The sequence below is a fragment of the Lissotriton helveticus genome, chromosome 10 (genome assembly GCF_964261635.1).
Source record: "Lissotriton helveticus chromosome 10, aLisHel1.1, whole genome shotgun sequence".
Taxonomy (NCBI): domain Eukaryota; kingdom Metazoa; phylum Chordata; class Amphibia; order Caudata; family Salamandridae; genus Lissotriton; species Lissotriton helveticus.
The window spans coordinates 73,086,925-73,106,785 of NC_136071.1; the positions used below are offsets into that span (position 1 = coordinate 73,086,925).

The 19,861-nt window shown below is 44.8% G+C and overlaps 1 protein-coding gene across 2 annotated transcripts in view; it reads right to left on the reverse strand.

Annotated features, from left to right (window-relative positions):
* UXT (ubiquitously expressed prefoldin like chaperone) overlaps nucleotides 1–19,861 on the reverse strand; it is a 51,620-nt gene that overhangs the window by 18,440 nt on the left and 13,319 nt on the right. For both annotated transcript variants that reach the window (XM_078664783.1, XM_078664782.1), the window contains exons 2-3: nucleotides 6,322–6,503; nucleotides 5,064–5,145 (exon numbers count right to left, since the gene is read on the reverse strand). In XM_078664783.1, coding sequence (XP_078520909.1) covers nucleotides 5,064–5,145; nucleotides 6,322–6,404 — 165 coding nt within the window. In that variant the 5' untranslated portion in view covers nucleotides 6,405–6,503. The remainder of the gene's footprint in view (nucleotides 1–5,063; nucleotides 5,146–6,321; nucleotides 6,504–19,861) is intronic.

Genomic DNA, 19,861 nt, shown 5'->3' on the forward strand with positions numbered 1-19,861 from the left:
GGAATCAACTGGTGCTAAAATCAGGACTATTGATGGTATTAATAACGAGGGGTATGTCAGAACAACATTCAGTTTCATAAGTACCTCCCCCCCCTTTTTTGTTTTTTTTGTTTCCCTTTTGTACAGAACGATACATCTGACCAATTGATTTAATCATGCTCCCTTTTTAATCTATTCATAATTTGGAATAGCACCTATAAGTCATCCATAGGTGAGTTTTCGGCTTATTGAATTTATTTGGAATAGGCTGGACAGACAATTGATAACTGGGCCTTTTGGAGATGGGCATTTAGTTAGTTCTTCTGTCTTTTTCAGGTGGCCCGTCCAGTCGTTTTGACGTGACCCCGGTAATGTACCCAACACTGTTTATTGAAATAACTAGAAATTCCTCTACACGATTAGTTTATCTAATTTAATCTAAAGTTACCTTTTAGGTCCCCCCCTCCCTCCCTTGACCCCAGTCCTGAAGAAGTCCCGCAGCAGAGGTTGTGAATTTGCCCGTTTTGCGCCAGGGTCGAAACGTTGACTATTACGCCCCTATCAATTTGAGGCCTATATCATCTATTCGTCATTGTCCTTGCCCTTCCCCCCTTTTTGTATGATTTATATGGATAGCAATGTATGGGTAGGCCTCCTTGGTTGTCCAACTGCAAAAGTGTAATTTGAGTTGTACATAATTATCTTAACTTTGTCCTTCAAACTATTTCTTCTTTCAATTCACTTGAGCACCCCCTTTTCTCTCACTGCAGGTTGCAGTTCTTCCCTTTCCCTATTTTTATGAACATGTAAATACATTTGGTATTATACAAAGAAAGATCAAGCATAATTGACCTTTTGTATTGTTTGTGTTGGGTTTGTTATACTAATACTGTTTCTTGCAAATAATACATCTCCTCTCCACAGATTTGATCTGTTTACCTCGAAAAATAAGATTTACATTAAGTGATATTCTGAAATTGTGTCAGGGACCACTCTGTTTTCATATAGAAAGGGTTTGGAGCATATACGCAAATGCATACTGTAAATGCACATTTATATTCACACTGTATCATCCCTCATTACCTGTGTCATACTACAAAGACAGATCTATATGCAGTAGCGGTCAGGTATTCATACACACTGAGCATCAGGTTCCTCCATTCCTTGCACTAAACACAGGAGACTGAAAGTAGATTAAAAGATAAGGTACATTTCTTTTGACATAGTTTAATAACATATCAACATGACATGAGTAAACTTAAGGGTTTACTTTCACAGGCACAAACACAGTTCGCCACTGGCTGGTGGCATGGCATCAGTGGTAGATTTCAGGCAAAGACCCAAGTAGGTAAGTTCGGCTAAGGCCTCCCAGCGAGGATGGGCATTGGCTTTACTGGAGTTTGAGGCACTGCTGGAGTATAGAATAGTGCTATTCTATAACAAATGTGAAGACTGCTTGTTGGCACAAAAACAAATCCCTGAAGAGTTGGCAATACGGAGCTCAATACTTCTACTTTAGACAATTTTCAAAAGTCAATGTTTCAAAACGAGCTGTAATGGGAGCTGAAGAATACAACTCAGAGTATTTGCTTTTTTCGGCTGAAAATGTTTTAGTCTGATATTTGCCTTGAAAAAACCACTGCGAAAGTAGAGTTACATTACATAATAGCCAACGTTTATTGCACTGCATGACAGAGTGACAAGATGCACGGCATTAAAAACCCCTTCAGACTTACATCACCCAACAGCAGGCAGCCTTTTGAACATCAGCTCTCTGGCCCCAAATTAAACAAGACCTGGGTCAGCATGTACGCCTTTGTCATTCTGCCTTTACATTTTTTAGCTCTCCTCCTTCCTGCCAGCAATGGAACATTTCTGATCATCATCATTCTTTGTGCAAGGCTATGAAAGGAGGACATTACAATTGGAAATGTAATAGTTTAAAAAATGTGCTGGACTGCGCTTTGATTGTCTATGTGCTCATCACTAACCCACCCAGGCGTGAGACTTGTTTTTAATGTTCTTGAAGCGAACGTTGACCGAATGCTTCACCCATCCCTACTATATCATTCTAAGTGCCCTAAACTTAGGAACTAACCACAGGATACCTTCGTCACTCAACTTCACCCTGATAACTCCCTCCGAATACTCTCCTCGCTTTGCATCCATACCCATGGCAAACTCTGAACCCAGTAGTGGAAACCCACACATTTCTCCTTTTCGACGATTATGAGCAATACCTGCTTAGACATGAAGAAAACACTTGCTAATCTATCATCTATCCCGTGATGGAATGCTATCAGTTTGCAGGCATCATATCCTTTCTCAAGAGGTTTACAGTATACCCGACCTATCACCATCACCTAGTCAATCTGAACTTCCTCCATTTTTTGTATGATCCTTAGGCGTCTAGTGTTCATCCTCCTTTTCTTTTATCTTCCCTCCAAACATCTGCATAACCCCATTCAACTGGGCATCCAGTCACTTCATTCCCCTAGCACCTTTCTAGATTAGTTTACTCTGCCCACCACATTCATGTCTCCCAAACTCTTGTTCTCTTCAAACCTTCCACAATCTTTAATACTTTATACCAGTGGTTCCTAACCTGCGGTCTGGAGATGCCAGGGTGTTCACGACACCTACTCAGGGGGTCCACGACTACTTAGAAAATTAAGTCAAATTAACAGATTAATAAAGTGTAGGTAAATAAAGAAGCAACATTGAAAATTGAAAAAGATATTTAGACATCAAGGAATTTTAAATTGGATGATGAAAATTAAGTTGGTATGCTCAGACTGATTTGCGGGAACAGTGCAAGTGCATCAGAATATAGAATGGTTGATCGGTGGCCTTCATAGAATTTGGAAAACTTGCAACTTTAACATTCTCTTTAGATTTTTTTTATGTGTGTGAATGAATTCAAATATTTCATCATTTGTGTATTTATTTTAGGAATACTTTTTTCTGTGTTTATGTGTATTGTTTTGCTGTTCAAATCATCGATATTGCATAGGCTTGGGTCCCTAGATTTCAATAATGACTCTGAGGAGGTCCACGGATTCCAATAATGAATCAGTGAGGTTACACGGATACCAGTAATGATTAAGTGGGGGTCAACAGAAGACAAAAGGTTAAGAACCACTGTTGTATACCATCCTCACAACTCTTAGCTTGGTATGCTAGACAGCATGGTCCTTGAATGGCTTGCCTCATACCCCTCATTCTGTCCCCTGATGCCCCTTGTCCCTGGCTCGTCCAGCTGGAATTTCCCATGGCTCTATCCTGGGCCTTTAACTTTTCTTCCTCTGCACCACCTCCTTTAGTGAGATCTTTTCTTTTGGCTTTTCCTACCACTACTATGCCCCAATAAAACGTCAACTTTTACCCCTCAACTTAATACCTTCCAGCTGCAAGTGGTTGGGTCACCCTATGCTCCTCCACGGAGCCATGTACCATCTACCTAAAATGGCCACTCCTGTTTCATACTAAATCAAATAACATTACCCATCTCACGCTGCTAAAAAATAATCTTAAACATGGCTAGTGTCTGAATTCCAGCTGTGCAACATCAGCAAAATCTACACACCCCTTCTAAAACCAAGTCCCTCATCAACACCGAAAACTGATCAAACTAAAGTACTTCAAACGTGTGCTAGTGTTCCTCCGATTATCCTCTTGACAAATCCATTAACTCTGCCAGACAAGCTCTCTTCAATCTCCAAGAACAGCAGCCCTTATCAAACGACACTTTGGTTGGATATTTCAAATCTAAAGAATAAATATGAACTTCTTGCACTGTTCTGCAAAGGCATTTGCGAAATAGCCATGCTCCCATGCCAACACCATGTTCCCTTATGCTCAGGCCAGAATACTTTGCTCTGCCACTACCTGAACACTCCAAAGCTCCCTATGCTGTTTTGCACTTTGGACTCTTTTACCTGCTATAATTAAATCTTTGTAACAGTTTATCCCATTTAACTAAGTGCCACAACCTTCTGGATTGCTCTCGAAACTAATGTCCACCCTAAACTACGTTCTGTCACTCAAAAATGTTTCTGCACCCATTATAAAAGCATAAATATTTTTTTACCATTCAGATATTGTACTGTATGCCCTCATGTTTCACACCATCCTCGATGCCACATCAACAGTGTTCATATGTATGTATGGTTGATTACTTTGAAAAGGTTTCCATTTGAAACGCTCTTCAGTCCTTAACAAATAATACAGGGTACATTTTCATATTTTGTATTGGATGACATAGCTGTCTAAGATATGCAGAATTAGCCTTCCACCTCTATAACGGCGTTAGTGCAATGGTAAAGAAACCTGGAGCATTTTTCTTCAAATTAGCTGGATCAGAGTTTTTTAGGAGGGCATACATGGCTGCTCTCCTACCAATGGCTAAATTGTTCAGGATCCTGTAATAGGGATAAAGATTTGTCTTTGCATATGAATTAAGAGGGGTGACCAGGGATATGCACCTTTTTGCCTTTAGGTCTCTGTGGGTTCTGAGGATTGGCAAATGTATCCTGGATCGCTGGGACTAGGTATTTTTAGACCACTAATGTCCAACACGGGCGCTAATGGACAAATCCATTTAAGACTTTCAGGATCTCCACCCAAGATAAACGTGAATGCAGTTAATTAGTGTGTGAAGTGTGTATATACTCATTAGTTATCTTGATAATCTGGGAAGGATAGCTCACTCCTCAAGTTATGTTAAACCTTGATTTCGAACAATGGCAAAGTGCTATGGAACCTCTCTTTAAGCTTGGATGGGCGGAAGTATACAAAATCTACCATGTCTAGGCTTTCAGGGGATTGGCACAATTCTTAAGCCTGTGACCTCTACACCCAACCGTATTTCATGCAGAAGACACAGACAGGCAAAGGAGCAGGGTTGAGTTCATCTCAAGTCACATGCATCAGTGGAGGGCCATGGAATTTCATTACTATCTACTTGGGCTTCATGAGAGAGAAACTAAAAATATCACACCCACTGTTAACAAACCAAGTGGACACTCAGGTTCACCTACAAGCAAGCCTGGCTAGTTTTAGCAAATGTCTCAAAGTAAATTTACCTGTAGCCTCTCAACTACATTTTTCAGCTGTAGGTACTGTGCAATCTTCTCGTAAATCACATCTCTTTGTTCCAGTACCTTCCTGAGTAGGAAAGAAAAAACACACATTACTAACACCACAAGGCGGCAATATCATGAGGATTTTTTGAGAGGGGAGTGCTCCACCCACTACTGTTTGCTAATACTTAAATCAATTAAGACATTAATATATTAACCCTACAGAGAGCAGTGTGGAGTATACACGGTCTAACTGCACTAGGGTATGAAAGATATGAATTCTGCCCCTGAAGCTATAGTGAACAGTGTGGACATGCACAATTGTGCCATGAGATGTCGGGAGGCGTACACCCTATGCCAGGAGGCAAAGGAAAATGGCTGATGTGAATGATGGCCAATGCAGAGTTAAAAGCCCAGGGTTATCACAGACAGGTTATTTGGTTCCTTCTATCCATAGAGTTCTTACCTTTTTGTTCCTGTCAAAACCTCAGTCCTGAAGTTCTGACAATGGACATCTTGGTGAATTTCTAGCATTTCGGAGTACCGATAGTCAGAAGAAGATCTTCTGAAGTACAACGACTTCTTAGAAGATCAGGACATTGTTTTCTTTCCTCGGTTCTCTCCATGTTAAAGCAAATGTAGTAGATTCCATTCTTTGGAGCAACTTGCAATGGTGCCTGCATTTATAATCCTACTGCGTCAAGCCTCTTATGAGCTTTCTCTGGCTAATAAAGGTAGCTGTATGTGGGCAGTACAATCAAACAGGACAGTAATAGTAGGTTCATTTAGTCATCTTCAGTCCAGGAGTTATACACAAAGCCAAATGCTGAGTTAACAACTGAATTGCAGAAGCTTTTGTATCTCATACATCCAAAAACTGAATATTGCATCTCTGTCATCTTACTGTTTGTGGTTTATGGTACTGTTTGTTAGCCTCCTAAACACTTGTGTCCATAATACGTGTATCTAAATATCTACTTTTTGGATCACCGTTATCAATATGATTAACAAGCCTAAATGAGCGTCCAATAGCCATACAGAAATCAATCCAAGACACATCACCAAAGCTTCAATTAAGCATAAACTGCCATATAGTTAGACTAAAAATGAAATAGCCAGAGTGCTCAATGAAGGAAGTACATAGACTAACAGGGGAAAGGAGGTAGACCATTTCTTTAAATAAAAAAAATACAAAAAACACACATTTCACAGCAGGAGATTTAACCAGCAGTGCTGTAATACCAAAAAATAGGACACTTACTGCAGGTCTTGTTGAAGGACTTCATTGATAAATTTCTCATATTCTAAAATCTTCTGCTGCACATGCACTTTACCAGATGTCATGGCAATCTATGAAGTATGTTTCCAAAGACTGCATTCAGAACACCCCAGTGTCTCTGGATCCTGTCAGTCCTGGGGCCACATTCTCCTTCGTGTCGTAACCTGAAAAGAGAAGAGAATAACAGGATGATAGACAATAAGAGTGAAATAAAAACATGGCAGTAGAGAAACAAAATAGATATTGGACTTGGATGAGAAACAAAGAAGGTGGAAGAAAGAACAAAAGAAGTTAGATAGAAAGTGAAAGAGTGCGCCAAAGCAAAAAGATAACAAGGAAGATGCTGTAACGACATAAAATATTTGGGGAGAGAAAGACTAATAAAACTAACATTCTTTGTGGTGTGCGCCAATAAGTGAGATAGCAAGTGAAAGAGTGCGCAGAAGGAAAAAGTTAACAAGGGAAATGCTGTAATGACAAATGGGAAATTTGGGGAGGGAAAGACATATAAAACAAAATTCTCTGTGGTCTGTGCCACAAGTGATTATGAGAGGGAAAACAACAATCAGAAGCACTTAGCACACTGCGGCACCTGCAGAGTGAAGAGCATACAGGTCTAAACGAGTCCACATTCAAGAAACTAGAAAATGATTTTGTCAAATAGGATTAGTAAGGGCTAAATTTCCGACAATTAACAACATAATGTTGATTAAAATATCATGCGTCTCTGTATACGCAGTGTCATGCAGTGCAAGTAGCCGATTGGTATGTTGATATTTCTATTGTATTTTACCATGCTAAAGGACTCAGAATTGGGGAAAATAGTACGCCTATTACATGTGATATCCACTCCTGATAATTGTTAACACATTACACTCAAACACCTGCCGTTGGGGAATTAAAAGTACGGAAAGAAAGGCAAAACTACGTGTCCCAGAATGCAAAACTTGGCATCATGGCAAGGACAGACCAATCTTTCTGTGTGTCGATCGCCTATGAAAGACTGGAGAGCTGGCAGTGCGATATCATTGATTTAATGGAAACAGAGCTGATCCTGTCAAAGTTGTAATGATTGGATTTTAACATGGATATGCTAGCCCAAACTGACTTTAATATTTAAAGCATTAGAATGGGTCTCACCATTGGTCTTAGCCAAGAAGTTGAATGGTAAGGTGACTTTATGTGTTGACTTGTAGTTGATCAATTCCCATTACAAAGGATAGACTAAATGGGAATGCTGTCCTTAACTATACAAGCTAAGTGGTATTCAACGTTGGATCGGTCTCTTGCACACCATCAACATAGGGCTGGATCTTAGTAACAGACATCTTACAATGCTTTTTACACCTTTCAGCTGCTACCAAGTTAGATGTATGCCTTTTGAGCTAGAGTCTGCAACAGCTGTGTTTCAGAGACTCCTAACACAATTATTTGGGCACTTACCTGAAGTTACATTCTTTCAGGATGATATTTTAATTATAGGTAAGAATAAGAGACATGATGATGAAGTGTTAAAAAAAGTGTTACACTTTCTAAAATTGAAAAGGTTGTAAGCAGAAATGGGCAAATGCAAATTTGCAGAGAAAAATATCACATATTTAGGTCATGAAATAAGCGATGTTGAAATCAAAACTAAAGAGAAACTGGTGAACGCCATAAATAAAGCTCTATCTCCCAAGTCTAAGGATTAGCTCAGGTCCTTTTTGGGCTTAGCAGAGTTTTATTCATAACTTGTAGAAAATTCCTCACTGAAAACGTAACACGTAGTGACATGAGATTATTTTTGAAGAGTAAAGCTACATTTGGTTGGTGTGAAGCACTTCAGAAATCATTTTTGGAAATTAAGCAGGCAATTAGCAATGTTCCAATGTTGTATGGTTTTAATTCCACTGCTGACACCTCAGTAATAACGTATGCCAATGGAAAGGGTTTAGGCAGTGTATTATCCAAACAACTGTTATGTTATGATGGCTTATAGAGTGCACCGCTACCCCAGCAAAGGGGCATCCCGGCGCTGAAGCAGAAAACTGCACAGCTAGTAGCCAGAAGACAACTTACAGCGGAGGGAAGAGCAATGTTTTGACAGCTTTACGAAAAGGTAGATAGGTCCTTATACTGCGGATGGAAAAGGGCAGCACGTTCCAGAGTTTCGAGGGCCAACACGCGGAAGGAGCGCCCTCCAGCATGGAACCTCCTCACCCTAGGGACAGCCACAAGATTCTGTCCCTTGGAACAAAGTAGGTGGGAGGGGATATAAAAGGTATGAAGATTGGCCAGGATACCAGGAGAAGAAAAATTCAGGATTTTGAACGTAATGCAGAGGGCCTTAAATTCTATGCGCTAGGCCACGGGCAGTCAATGGAGGAAACGGATTGCATTAGAAGTGGTACACCTCCAAGGCAGACTAAGGAGAGCTCGGGCAGCCGCAATCTGAACCCTTTGTAGTCTGACAATTTCGGTCTGGTTCGCCCCCAAATACAGGGATCTGGCATAGTCTATTTTCGACATAATCAAAGCCTGGACAATAACCTGGCTAATTGGGGATCAAAGAAACCCAACAGAGGCTTGAGCCCCCGCAGTAGCAGAAAACAAATCCCAGCCACCTTCTTGGTGTGGGTGCGGAAGCTACGGGTGTTGTCAAAGCAGACCCCCAGGTTTTTTACTACATGTTATGGGGTAGGCGCCAGCCCCAGCGAGGCAGGCCACCAGAGCTCACTCCACATCCCCGAGTCTCTACCTACCAGCAGTATCTCAGACTTGCTGCCGTTGAGCTGGAGACAGTTGGCAGTCATCCACCCCGCGACAGCTCGAGATCGCTCCGAAACTTAAAGGCGTCACGAGTGCTGTCGTCGGCGAGTGCGACTACCAACTGAGTATCATCTGCATGCGATACTACCGTGAGCCCTCTGTTCTTTGCTAACATCACCAGTGGTTGAACATATAGGTTAAAGAGGGTAGGGCTCAAAGCTGAGCCCTGCGGTACCCCCTGCTTGGTGGCATAGACTCTGGAGACAAAGAGAGGGGCGGCTACCTGGAGTACCTCTTAGCAAGAAAAGAGGCAAACTACTCCCGGGTAGAACCCACTATGCCCACCTCCTCCAGACGCCTTAGCAAAATCTGGTGGGAGACTGTGTCGAACGCGGGACTGAGGTCAAGCAAAATCAGTGCTGAGGTTCGACCCTCATTTAGGGCCCATCACAGATGTTCTGTGACAGCTAGAAGAGCATATTCCATACTGTGCCCAGGACGAAAACCATTCTGAGAGGGGTCCAGTATGTTGCTTTCCTCCAGATATCCTATCAAGATGGTATTGATGTGGGCCTCGGAGATCTTAGAGACCAAGACGGGAGAGAGATGGGACGAAAATTCTCTGGTTTGGCGGCGTCCAGGTTGGGTTTTTTCTAACAGGGGGACCACCCTCGCATGTTTCCAGGTACTCGAAATGGCAGTCGAGGAGAGGGATAGGTTGATCACATGACTCAGCGGAGGGATGAGCACAGGTAGAATCTTCAGTAGGCTGGCTTAAGAGGATCAGTTGGAGAACCGGATTTGACTTTGCTGCATAGCACAGACATCTTGTCTTGGGAGATAGCGGGAAGAGTAGTCAGAGTGCATAAGGTAGGAGGACGAGACACTGGGTCAGAGCCTGATGCAACCTGAGGGAAGCATTGATAGATCTTCCATACCTTCTCAACAAAAAAAGGAGGCTAGAGTTTTGCATAGCTGGTCAGATGATGTCGACGTAGCAGTCAGGGCTGTAGATGATTACAGCTATTTCAGTATCGAAAAGATAATTTTAGAAGGATTCGCACTGCTCTTAATCTCCTCTGCATAATGTGGAGAAGTGTGGCTCACTGGTTAGAGGAGGCAGACCTGGAAGCAGAGGTCAGCCCGGGACCAGGGTTCAATTCCCGGTTCGGCGGGGTCTTGAGTCCTAAAATGTCCATGGACTCGACAATTCTCGCTCTGGTGCCTACTCGATTCACGGGTTCACACTCTGCGACTCTGGGCAATAGCTTGCTTAATCTCCACAACGGCCCCTCGCGGCGGGATGCCTGGCTTTCACCTTGCGGATACCCTGCTGGGGTTATCTCACAGGGGAATACCAGGACGGGTTCCCTAAGCAAGCGCTTAGAAACCGCTTGGTGATTTGCGCTATATAAATTCCTGTACATTTACATTTACATTTACATAATAAGTAGTCCGTTCCAACTGAATCAGCCTATGGTATTGCTTAATCGCTATTTGGTAGGGCCTCTTCAAGTTGGGGTGATAATTCCTTCTCCATGCTCTCTCCAGCCTCTTGCACTCTTTGTGCATGAAGGTGAGTGTAGAGTTGTACAAGGGACCAGATTTGGATCTGCGGCTTTTAGACCATTTTGCTGGGATAAGGGAGTTGAGGACAACAATTTATCTGCAGGGTCTGGGTCTGCAGGAAAACTAGGCAGAGACGAGGAAAGAAGGACTTGGAATTGCCCAATGTTAAGTTTATGCCAAGGGCGCCTAAGTGTATGCTTCTGGGACTGACATTGTAAAAGAAGTTATTATAGCATTTGTGCCTTGATTCTTCTCACCCACAGAGGAAAAGTACTCTGTGTTAGAAAAGGAGACAGTGTTTGTTTGGGCATAGGAACACTTTCCAAAGTTCTGGTGGGGAAGAAAATGTATCCTGAGGTTGCATTATAAACCCTTAACCAAATTGTTAACTACCAGGGGTTTAGCTAGAGCATCTGCAAGAATCGAAGTTCAATATATACTAGGTGTCAAAAATTTCACTGCTGATTTTCTAAGTAGAATGTCACTACCTCTCAGAGAAATTGACCAGGATCCCTGGAATAATTTTTGTGTGGCAAGTACATTTACTGATGAGAGTGTCAACAGTATCCCAAAAGAACAAATGGATCGAAGCATACTATAAGGACGATGTCTTAAAAACCTTATAGTAGTGAGGAGAAGTTATTAAACAGGAGATACTAGGAGAAATTAAAGCATTTTGGGATGTACATGACAAATTTCGTGTGGATGGTGTATTTATTTTGAGGTGACAAAATCATTCCACCGAATTTAGTTAGAGAGAAAATAATTTCAATTTGTCATGAAGGGTGTTCGGGTATTACACGCACCAAACACAATGGGAAAATGCTATATTGGTGGACAAAGGTGGACAAAGGTGGATCTGGAAACAGAAAGGTTTGTAAGAGGTTGTATGGATTAGGAGAGTGCTGTTATATCCCAGAATACCTTGAATCTACCAATATGCTCTTAGGGATGTCTCAAATTACCATGGGATGATGTAGTGCTGGATTTCATGGGGCCAATTATATGGTGTGATGGTTCCTGTAAATATATCAGTCCTGATAGATGTGTTTTCCAGATGGGTTTGATTGGATGTAGTGAATAAAGTGGACACAAGCACAGTAATTCGATTTCTTGAGGGAGCTTTTTAAGAGAGAGATTTCCTACAGTGATTCTGACAGACAATGGGGTACAATTTAAGTAAGACGAAATTAAGAACTTTGCAAAAATGGCTGGCATAGAGCAGATATTCACTGTGTTACATCATCCCTGGGGTAATGCTGTGGGGAATAGAGTGATTAAAGGCATAGTACAATTGGCCAGTAGAGTAAGGAAAAATTGGGAGTCTGAACTGAAGAGGATGTTACGGACATGCAGAGTGACGCCACATGATTCAGTGGGTGAGAGTCCTTTTGGCTTGATGAGAGGACCATTCTGCATCCCACAGTGAATGCTGGTTGGACGACAATGCGAAGTAAGTTGAACTGGGATGCAACAGAGATAAGGAAATGCATCATGGCATCGCAAGAAATACATAAAGCACATTTTGATTCTAAACATGGTGTACAAGAAATGCATGTTAAAGAGAGTCAATGGGTTTGTGTCAAATCGGTCAGGAAAGTGGCTAAGGGAGAAAGTAAATTTAGTGGTCCTAAGAAAGTGAGGATGACTCCTGATTGCCCACTGAGCTCGACCCAGCTCTGACTTCGTCCAACCACGCACGCGATCTCTGGATCATCCTAGAGAACGAAATAACCAGGAAGAACAAAGTCACTGCCTTGGGATAAGGTACAGTTTTTTTTCCGGGAACTTTAAAGGACCAATCTGTATCTGTTCACTGCATTCCGTCGGTAGGAAGGTAAGGCATTGTGGACTACCTTACAGGTTACCTTTGCAATCTTGAAGCTCATCCTAGCCTCGAGGACAACCCAGTCGAGTTGTTTCAGGTTGAGCCCGATATGGTCTGATCTCCTGGTACCTGTAACGAGCTTGGTGGCCACATGAAGGAAACAAGCATTTGCAATGAAATAGGTCTCGCATTTGTGAGAGTTTGAGCTATTGACATTGTAAATGACAATGCCTTTTATTTATATGTTTTGAAAACCTGCAAGTGGTGCGTCAACTAGCACTTTGTACTTATAGTCCTTGCTTACAAGAAGCAAGTCTGACAGTAAAAGAGGACACAGGTATTGCAGCTGAAAGGCCAAGCACATAGCCAATCGGCCAGGGGGGCCTTACCGAAGAGCAGAGTCTCGGTTTTGTTAGGATTACATTACATCGAGTTGGCATTAAGCAAGCAATAAGACAGAGGTTTGAAGTGCTTAAAAAAAAAAATGAAGAAGAAGATCAGAACGTGCACTCCCAGACACAATGCTTTACTAGTGTATTTACATTTTATATTACATGAATTTTTTGCCCCCTAAGGTTCCAGAATTCATTAGTCATAGAGCGGACATCAACCACGCAATTTACACAAATTCAATCCATTTCCGCGTGTGAAAAATGACAACCAGTGATGCACTTGGGCATTAGAGTGTCATGATCATGCACAAAGATACTATATGGATGTGGACCACTGTTCTTTTTTAGGAGGTTACACATATCCATGCTTGTTGGTGCAATGCAATGTAACCCTAAAAACCACAAACAAAACGTAAATACAGGATAACTTCTGCGAAACAAAATGAGAAACTCGCGTTAGCTATTATGCAGGTACAAGTGCGTCAAACACTCAAAAAAGCTATCATTAGCTAAACAAGCATTGGAAATGCAATAGGTCTCGCAATAGAATAGTTAGACTTTTTTCTTTTTGCAAATGGAAGAGTGGCGTTGCGTGGATGAGTGGCGTTGCATGGATGAGTGGCGTTGCATGGATGAGTGGCGTTGCATGGATGAGTGGCGTGTGTGAGTGGCGTTGCGTGTGTGACTGGCGTTGCGTGTGTGACTGGCGTTGCGTGTGTGACTGGCGTTGCGTGTGTGAGTGGCGTTGCGTGTGTGAGTGGCGTTGCGTGTGTGAGTGGCGTTGCGTGTGTGAGTGGCGTTGCGTGTGTGAGTGGCGTTGCGTGTGTGAGTGGCGTTGCGTGTGTGAGTGGCGTTGCGTGTGTGAGTGGCGTTGCGTGTGTGAGTGGCGTTGCGTGTGTGAGTGGCGTTGCGTGTGTGAGTGGCGTTGCGTGTGTGAGTGGCGTTGCGTGGATGAGTGGGGTTGGAATGCAATAAGTATAGCATTAGAAAAGTTGTAGTTATTGGTGAGGGTGAGGGTGATTGAGGGTAAGGGGGTGAGGGTGATTGAGGGTAAGGGGGTGAGGGTGAGGGGTTTAGGGTGAGTGAGGGCGAGGTGTTGAGTGGGGGTGAGTGAGGGTGAGTGAGTGTGAGGGAGGGTGAGTGAGGGAGAGGTGTTGAGGGTGGGTGAGGGGTTGAGGGTGAGAGGGTGAGTGAGGGTAAGGGTGAGGAGTTGAGTGTGAGTGAGGGTGAGGGTGATTGAGTGTGAGGTGTTGAGGGAGGGTGAGGGTGAGTGAGGGTGAGGGTGAGGTGTTGAGGGTGAGTGAGGGTGAGGAGTTGAGGGTGAGGGTTAGTGAGTGTGAGGGGTTGAGTGTGAGTGTGAGTGAGGGTGAGTGAGGGTGAGGGGTTGAGGGTGAGTGAGGGTGAGGGTGAGGCTGAGAGGTTGAGGGTAAGTGAGGGTGAGTGATGGTGAGGCAGAGGGGGTGAGGGTAAGTGAGGGTGAGTGAGAGTGAGGGTGAGTGAGGGGTTGAGGGTGAACGGTTGAGGGTGAGTGAGGGTGAGGGTGAAGTGTTGAGGGTGAGTGAGGGTGAGGGGTTGAGAGAGGCATTGAGGGTAAGTGAGGGTGAGTGAGAGTGAGGGTGAGTGAGGGGTTGAGGGTGAACGGTTGAGGGTGAGTGAGGGTGAGGGTGAAGTGTTGAGGGTGAGTGAGGGTGAGGGGTTGAGAGTGAGTGAGGGTGAGGCGTTGAGGGTGAGTGAGGGTGAGGGTGAGTGTGGGTGAGGGTGGATGAGGGTGAGTGAGGGTGAGTGAGGGTGAGTGAGGGTGAGTGAGGGTGAGTGAGGGTGAGTGAGGGTGAGTGAGGGTGAGTGAGGGTGAGTGAGGGTGAGTGAGGGTGAGGGGTTGAGGGTGAGTGAGGGTGAAGGGTTGAGAGTGATTGAGGATGAGGATTTGAGGGTTAGTGGGGGGTTGAGGCTGAGTGAGGGTGAGGGTGAGTGAGGGTGAGGGGTTGAGGGTGAGTGAGGGTGAGGCTGAGAGGTTGAGGGTAAGTGAGGGTGAGTGATGGTGAGGCAGAGGGGGTGAGGGTAAGTGAGGGTGAGTGAGAGTGAGGGTGAGTGAGGGGTTGAGGGTGAACGGTTGAGGGTGAGTGAGGGTGAAGTGTTGAGGGTGAGTGAGGGTGAGGGGTTGAGAGTGAGTGAGGGTGAGGCGTTGAGGGTAAGTGAGGGTGAGTGAGAGTGAGGGTGAGTGAGGGGTTGAGGGTGAACGGTTGAGGGTGGGTGAGGGTGAAGTGTTGAGGGTGAGTGAGGGTGAGGGGTTGAGAGTGGGTGAGGCGTTGAGGGTGAGTGAGGGTGAGTGTGGGTGAGGGTGAGTGAGGGTGAGTGAGTGAGGGTGAGTGAGGGTGAGTGAGGGTGAGTGAGGGTGAGTGAGGGTGAGTGAGGGCGAGTGAGGGTGAGTGAGGGTGAGTGAGGGTGAGTGAGGGTGAGGGGTTGAGGGTGAGTGAGGGTGAAGGGTTGAGAGTGATTGAGGATGAGGATTTGAGGGTGAGTGGGGGGTTGAGGCTGAGTGAGGGTGAGGGTGATTGAGGGTAAGGGTTTGAGGCTGAGTGAGGGTGAGGGTGAGTGGTTGAGTGTGAGTGAGGGTGAGGTGTTGAGGGTGAGTGAGGGTGAGTGAGAGTGAGTGAGGGTGAGTGAGGGTGAGGGCTTGTGAGGGTGAGTGAGGGTGAGTGAGTGTGAGTGAGTGTGAATGAGGGTGAGTGAGGGTGAGTGAGGGTGAGTGAGGGTGAGTGAGGGTGAGTGAGGGTGAGTGAGGGTGAGTGAGGGTGAGTGAGGGTGAGGGTGAGTGAGGGTAAGTGAGGGTGAGGGTGAGTGAGGGTGATTGAGGGTGAGTGAGGGTGAGTGATGGTGATGTGTTGAGGGTGATAGAGAGTTATAGAGGGTGAGGGGTTGATGTTTAAAAAAATTTTTGTTAATAAAATGTCTGACGGAAATCGCCACCTGAACGCTACCTACATTTACCAGGTTAGCGTTCTAGTTTTTTTTTTCTTTTCCCTACCGTTACGTTTTATTTTTGATGGACATTTTTTTTAGCCAATCGGAGCGTGACGTTTTTGACGTCGCGTTCCGATTAGCATACGTAATCGGTGGAATTCTCCAGAACATGGAGAATAGCCGGATGCGGAAGGCGTGTTCCTGTACGTGTGCTGTTGGTGCGTCGTAGGATAGGTAAGAGATTCCCTCGACGTGTTTTTTTAATATAATGTAAAGTAGTATTGATAGTATGCATAAAATAGTTAATAATTACGAGTGTATTTATATAAATAGTGACATATTTTGTTAGCGATTGTAATTATTTTAGTTATTTATGTAATTTATATGCAATTAAGTGTTTTATTTACTACATATAGTATATTTAAGTTAACGAATGAATAGGAGTGTATTTTTAATACTGTTGACATTGTATTTTTTTGTTTGTAATATTTCGAAATGATTATTATGTCGTGTAATTAAAGTTTTGTTTTTATTAATCGATATGTAATGTATTAATTTTCTTAAAGTGTTATGTAATGTATTATTAGCAGTTGTTTGTAATTTGACGTACAAGAGCGGTTCATTGAGTTTCTAAGTACTCTTTTCGCCATGAATATTGTACACTTAAAATGTATTAATTGTATTACGATTTCTTTTGTGAAGCTAAGAGACATATGTAATGTTTATTGATTATTTTTTGCGCTGAATCCAAGTTGCGTAATATGTTTTTAATACTTGATGTAATTCCGTGTGATGAAGTGCTATTGTTATATGCCTACGGCTTTTTGTGTAACTCATGACAATTGTGTTTAATCCGTCCGATTTACGGGATGAATAGTGCTTGTTTATTACCCAAGTTAAAAATAGGCTGTTTTACTTTTGTGTTAGTACATCCTAGTCCTCGCATCCTGACTGATAATTCTTCGTTCTTTTGTTGGTGTTATTTTGTCCTAATAATTGTTGGTTTGGTGACCTGAAGCTTGATAAACATCATTGGGCGTATTTTTACTTTGGTTGTTATTTTCTAGGATGTCTTTCTGTTGCGTATCTTGAGTATGTATTTGTAGGGTGAATTAGGCTGTTAGTTTATTAGGGTGAATTAGGACTCAGGATTTCTATCTTGGAGTTAGAGTGTGGATTAGGATAGTTTATTTCTATTATTCCTTTTGTTGTTGTATGTGTGTGTGTGTGAGGGTGAGTGAGGGTGTGTGAAGCTGAGGGTGTGTGACGGTGTGTGAGGGAAGCTTGCACTGCTGCTGTCGGTGCTGTACCTGTTCCATGTGTAAGGGAAGCTTGCACTGCTGTTGCCTGTGCTGTACCTGCTCCGTGTGTGAGGGAAGCTTGCACTGCTGCCGCCTGTGCTGTACCTGATCTATGTGTGAGGGAAGCTTGCACTGCTGCCGCCTGTGCTGTACCTGATCTATGTGTGAGGGAAGCTTGCACTGCTGCTGCCTGTGCTGTACCTGATCTATGTCTGAGGGAAGCTTGCACTGCTGCTGTCGGTGCTGTACCTGTTCCATGTGTAAGTGAAGCTTGCACTGCTGCCGCCTGTGCTGTACCTGATGTATGTGTGAGGGAAGCTTGCACTGCTGCCGCCTGTGCTGTACCTGATCTATGTGTGAGGGAAGCTTGCACTGCTGCTGTCGGTGCTGTACCTGTTCCATGTGTAAGGGAAGCTTGCACTGCTGTTGCCTGTGCTGTACCTGCTCCGTGTGTGATGGAAGCTTGCACTGTTGCTGCCTGTGCTGTACCTGCTCTGTGTGTAAGGGAAGCTTGCACTGTTGCTGCCTGTGCTGTACCTGTTCCGTGTGTGAGGGAAGCTTGCAATGCTGCTGCCTGTGATGTACCTGCTCCGTGTTTGAGGGAAGCTTGCATTGCTGTTGCCTGTGCTGTACCTGTTGCATGTGTAAGGGAAGCTTGCACTGCTGCCGCCTGTGCTGTACATGATGTATGTGTGAGGGAAGCTTGCACTGCTGCTGTCGGTGCTGTACCTGTTCCATGTGTAAGGGAAGCTTGCACTGCTGTTGCCTGTGCTGTACGTGCTGTGTGTGTAAGGGAAGCTTGCACTGTTGCTGCCTGTGCTGTACCTGTTCCGTGTGTGAGGGAAAGCTTGCAATGCTGCTGCCTGTGCTGTACCTGCTCCGTGTTTGAGGGAAGCTTGCATTGCTGTTGCCTGTGCTGTACCTGTTGCATGTGTAAAGGAAGCTTGCACTGCTGCCGCCTGTGCTGTACCTGATCTATGTGTGAGGGAAGCTTGCACTGCTTCTGTCGGTGCTGTACCTGTTCCATGTGTAAGGGAAGCTTGCACTGCTTTTGCCTGTGCTGTACCTGGTCTGTGTGTAAGGGAAGCTTGCACTGTTGCTGCCTGTGCTGTACCTGTTCCGTGTGTGAGGGAAGCTTGCAATGCTGCTGCCTGTGCTGTAACTGCTCCGTGTTTGAGAGAAGCTTGCATTGCTGTTGCCTGTGCTGTACCTGTTGCATGTGTAAGGGAAGCTTGCACTGCTGCCGCCTGTGCTGTACCTGATCTATGTGTGAGGGAAGCTCGCACTGCTGCTGTCGGTGCTGTACCTGTTCCATGTGTAAGGGAAGCTTGCACTGCTGTTGCCTGTGCTGTACCTGCTCCATGTTTGAGAGAAGCTTGCATTGCTGTTGCCTGTGCTGTACATGTTCCGTGTGTGATGGAAGCTTGCACTGCTGCCGCCTGTGCTGTACCTGCTCTATGTGTGAGGGAAGGTTGCACTGCTGCTGTCGGTGCTGTTCCTGTTCCATGTGTAAGGGAAGCTTGCACTGCTGTTGCCTGTGCTGTACCTGCTCCGTGTTTGATGGAAGCTTGCACTGTTGTTGCCTGTGCTGTACCTGCTCTGTGTGTAATGGAAGCTTGCACTGTTGCTGCCTGTGCTGTACCTGTTCCGTGTGTAAGGGAAGCTTGCAATGCTGCTGCCTGTGCTGTACCTGCTCCATGTGTAAGGGAAGCTTGCACTGCTGTTGCCTGTGCTGTACCTGCTCCGTGTTTGAGAGAAGCTTGCATTGCTGTTGCCTGTGCTGTACATGTTCCGTGTGTGATGGAAGCTTGCACTGCTGCCGCCTGTGCTGTACCTGCTCTATGTGTGAGGGAAGGTTGCACTGCTGCTGTGGGTGCTGTACCTGTTCCATGTGTAAGGGAAGCTTGCACTGCTGTTGCCTGTGCTGTACCTGCTCCGTGTTTGAGGGAAGCTTGCATTGCTGTTGCCTGTGCTGTACCTGCTCCGTGTGTGATGGAAGCTTGCACTGTTGCTGCCTGTGCTGTACCTGCTCTGTGTGTGAGGGAAGGTTGCACTGTTGCTGCCTGTGCTGTACCTGTTCCGTGTGTGAGGGAAGCTTGCAATGCTGCTGCCTGTGCTGTACCGGCTCCATGTGTAAGGGAAGCTTGCACTGCTGTTGCCTGTGCTGTACCTGCTCCGTGTTTGAGAGAAGCTTGCATTGCTGTTGCCTGTGCTGTACATGTTCCGTGTGTGATGGAAGCTTGCACTGCTGCCGCCTGTGCTGTACCTGCTCTATGTGTGAGGGAAGGTTGCACTGCTGCTGTGGGTGCTGTACCTGTTCCATGTGTAAGGGAAGCTTGCACTGCTGTTGCCTGTGCTGTACCTGCTCCGTGTTTGAGGGAAGCTTGCATTGCTGTTGCCTGTGCTGTACCTGCTCCGTGTATTTGTAGGGTGAATTAGGCTGTTAGTTTATTAGGGTGAATTAGGACTCAGGATTTCTATCTTGGATTTAGAGTGTGGATTAGGATAGTTTATTTCTATTATTCCTTTTGTTGTTGTATGTGTGTGTGTGTGAGGGTGAGTGAGGGTGTGTGACGGTGTGTGAGGGAAGCTTGCACTGCTGCTGTCGGTGCTGTACCTGTTCCATGTGTAAGGGAAGCTTGCACTGCTGTTGCCTGTGCTGTACATGCTCCGTATGTGAGGGAAGCTTGCACTGCTGCCGCCTGTGCTGTACCTGATCTATG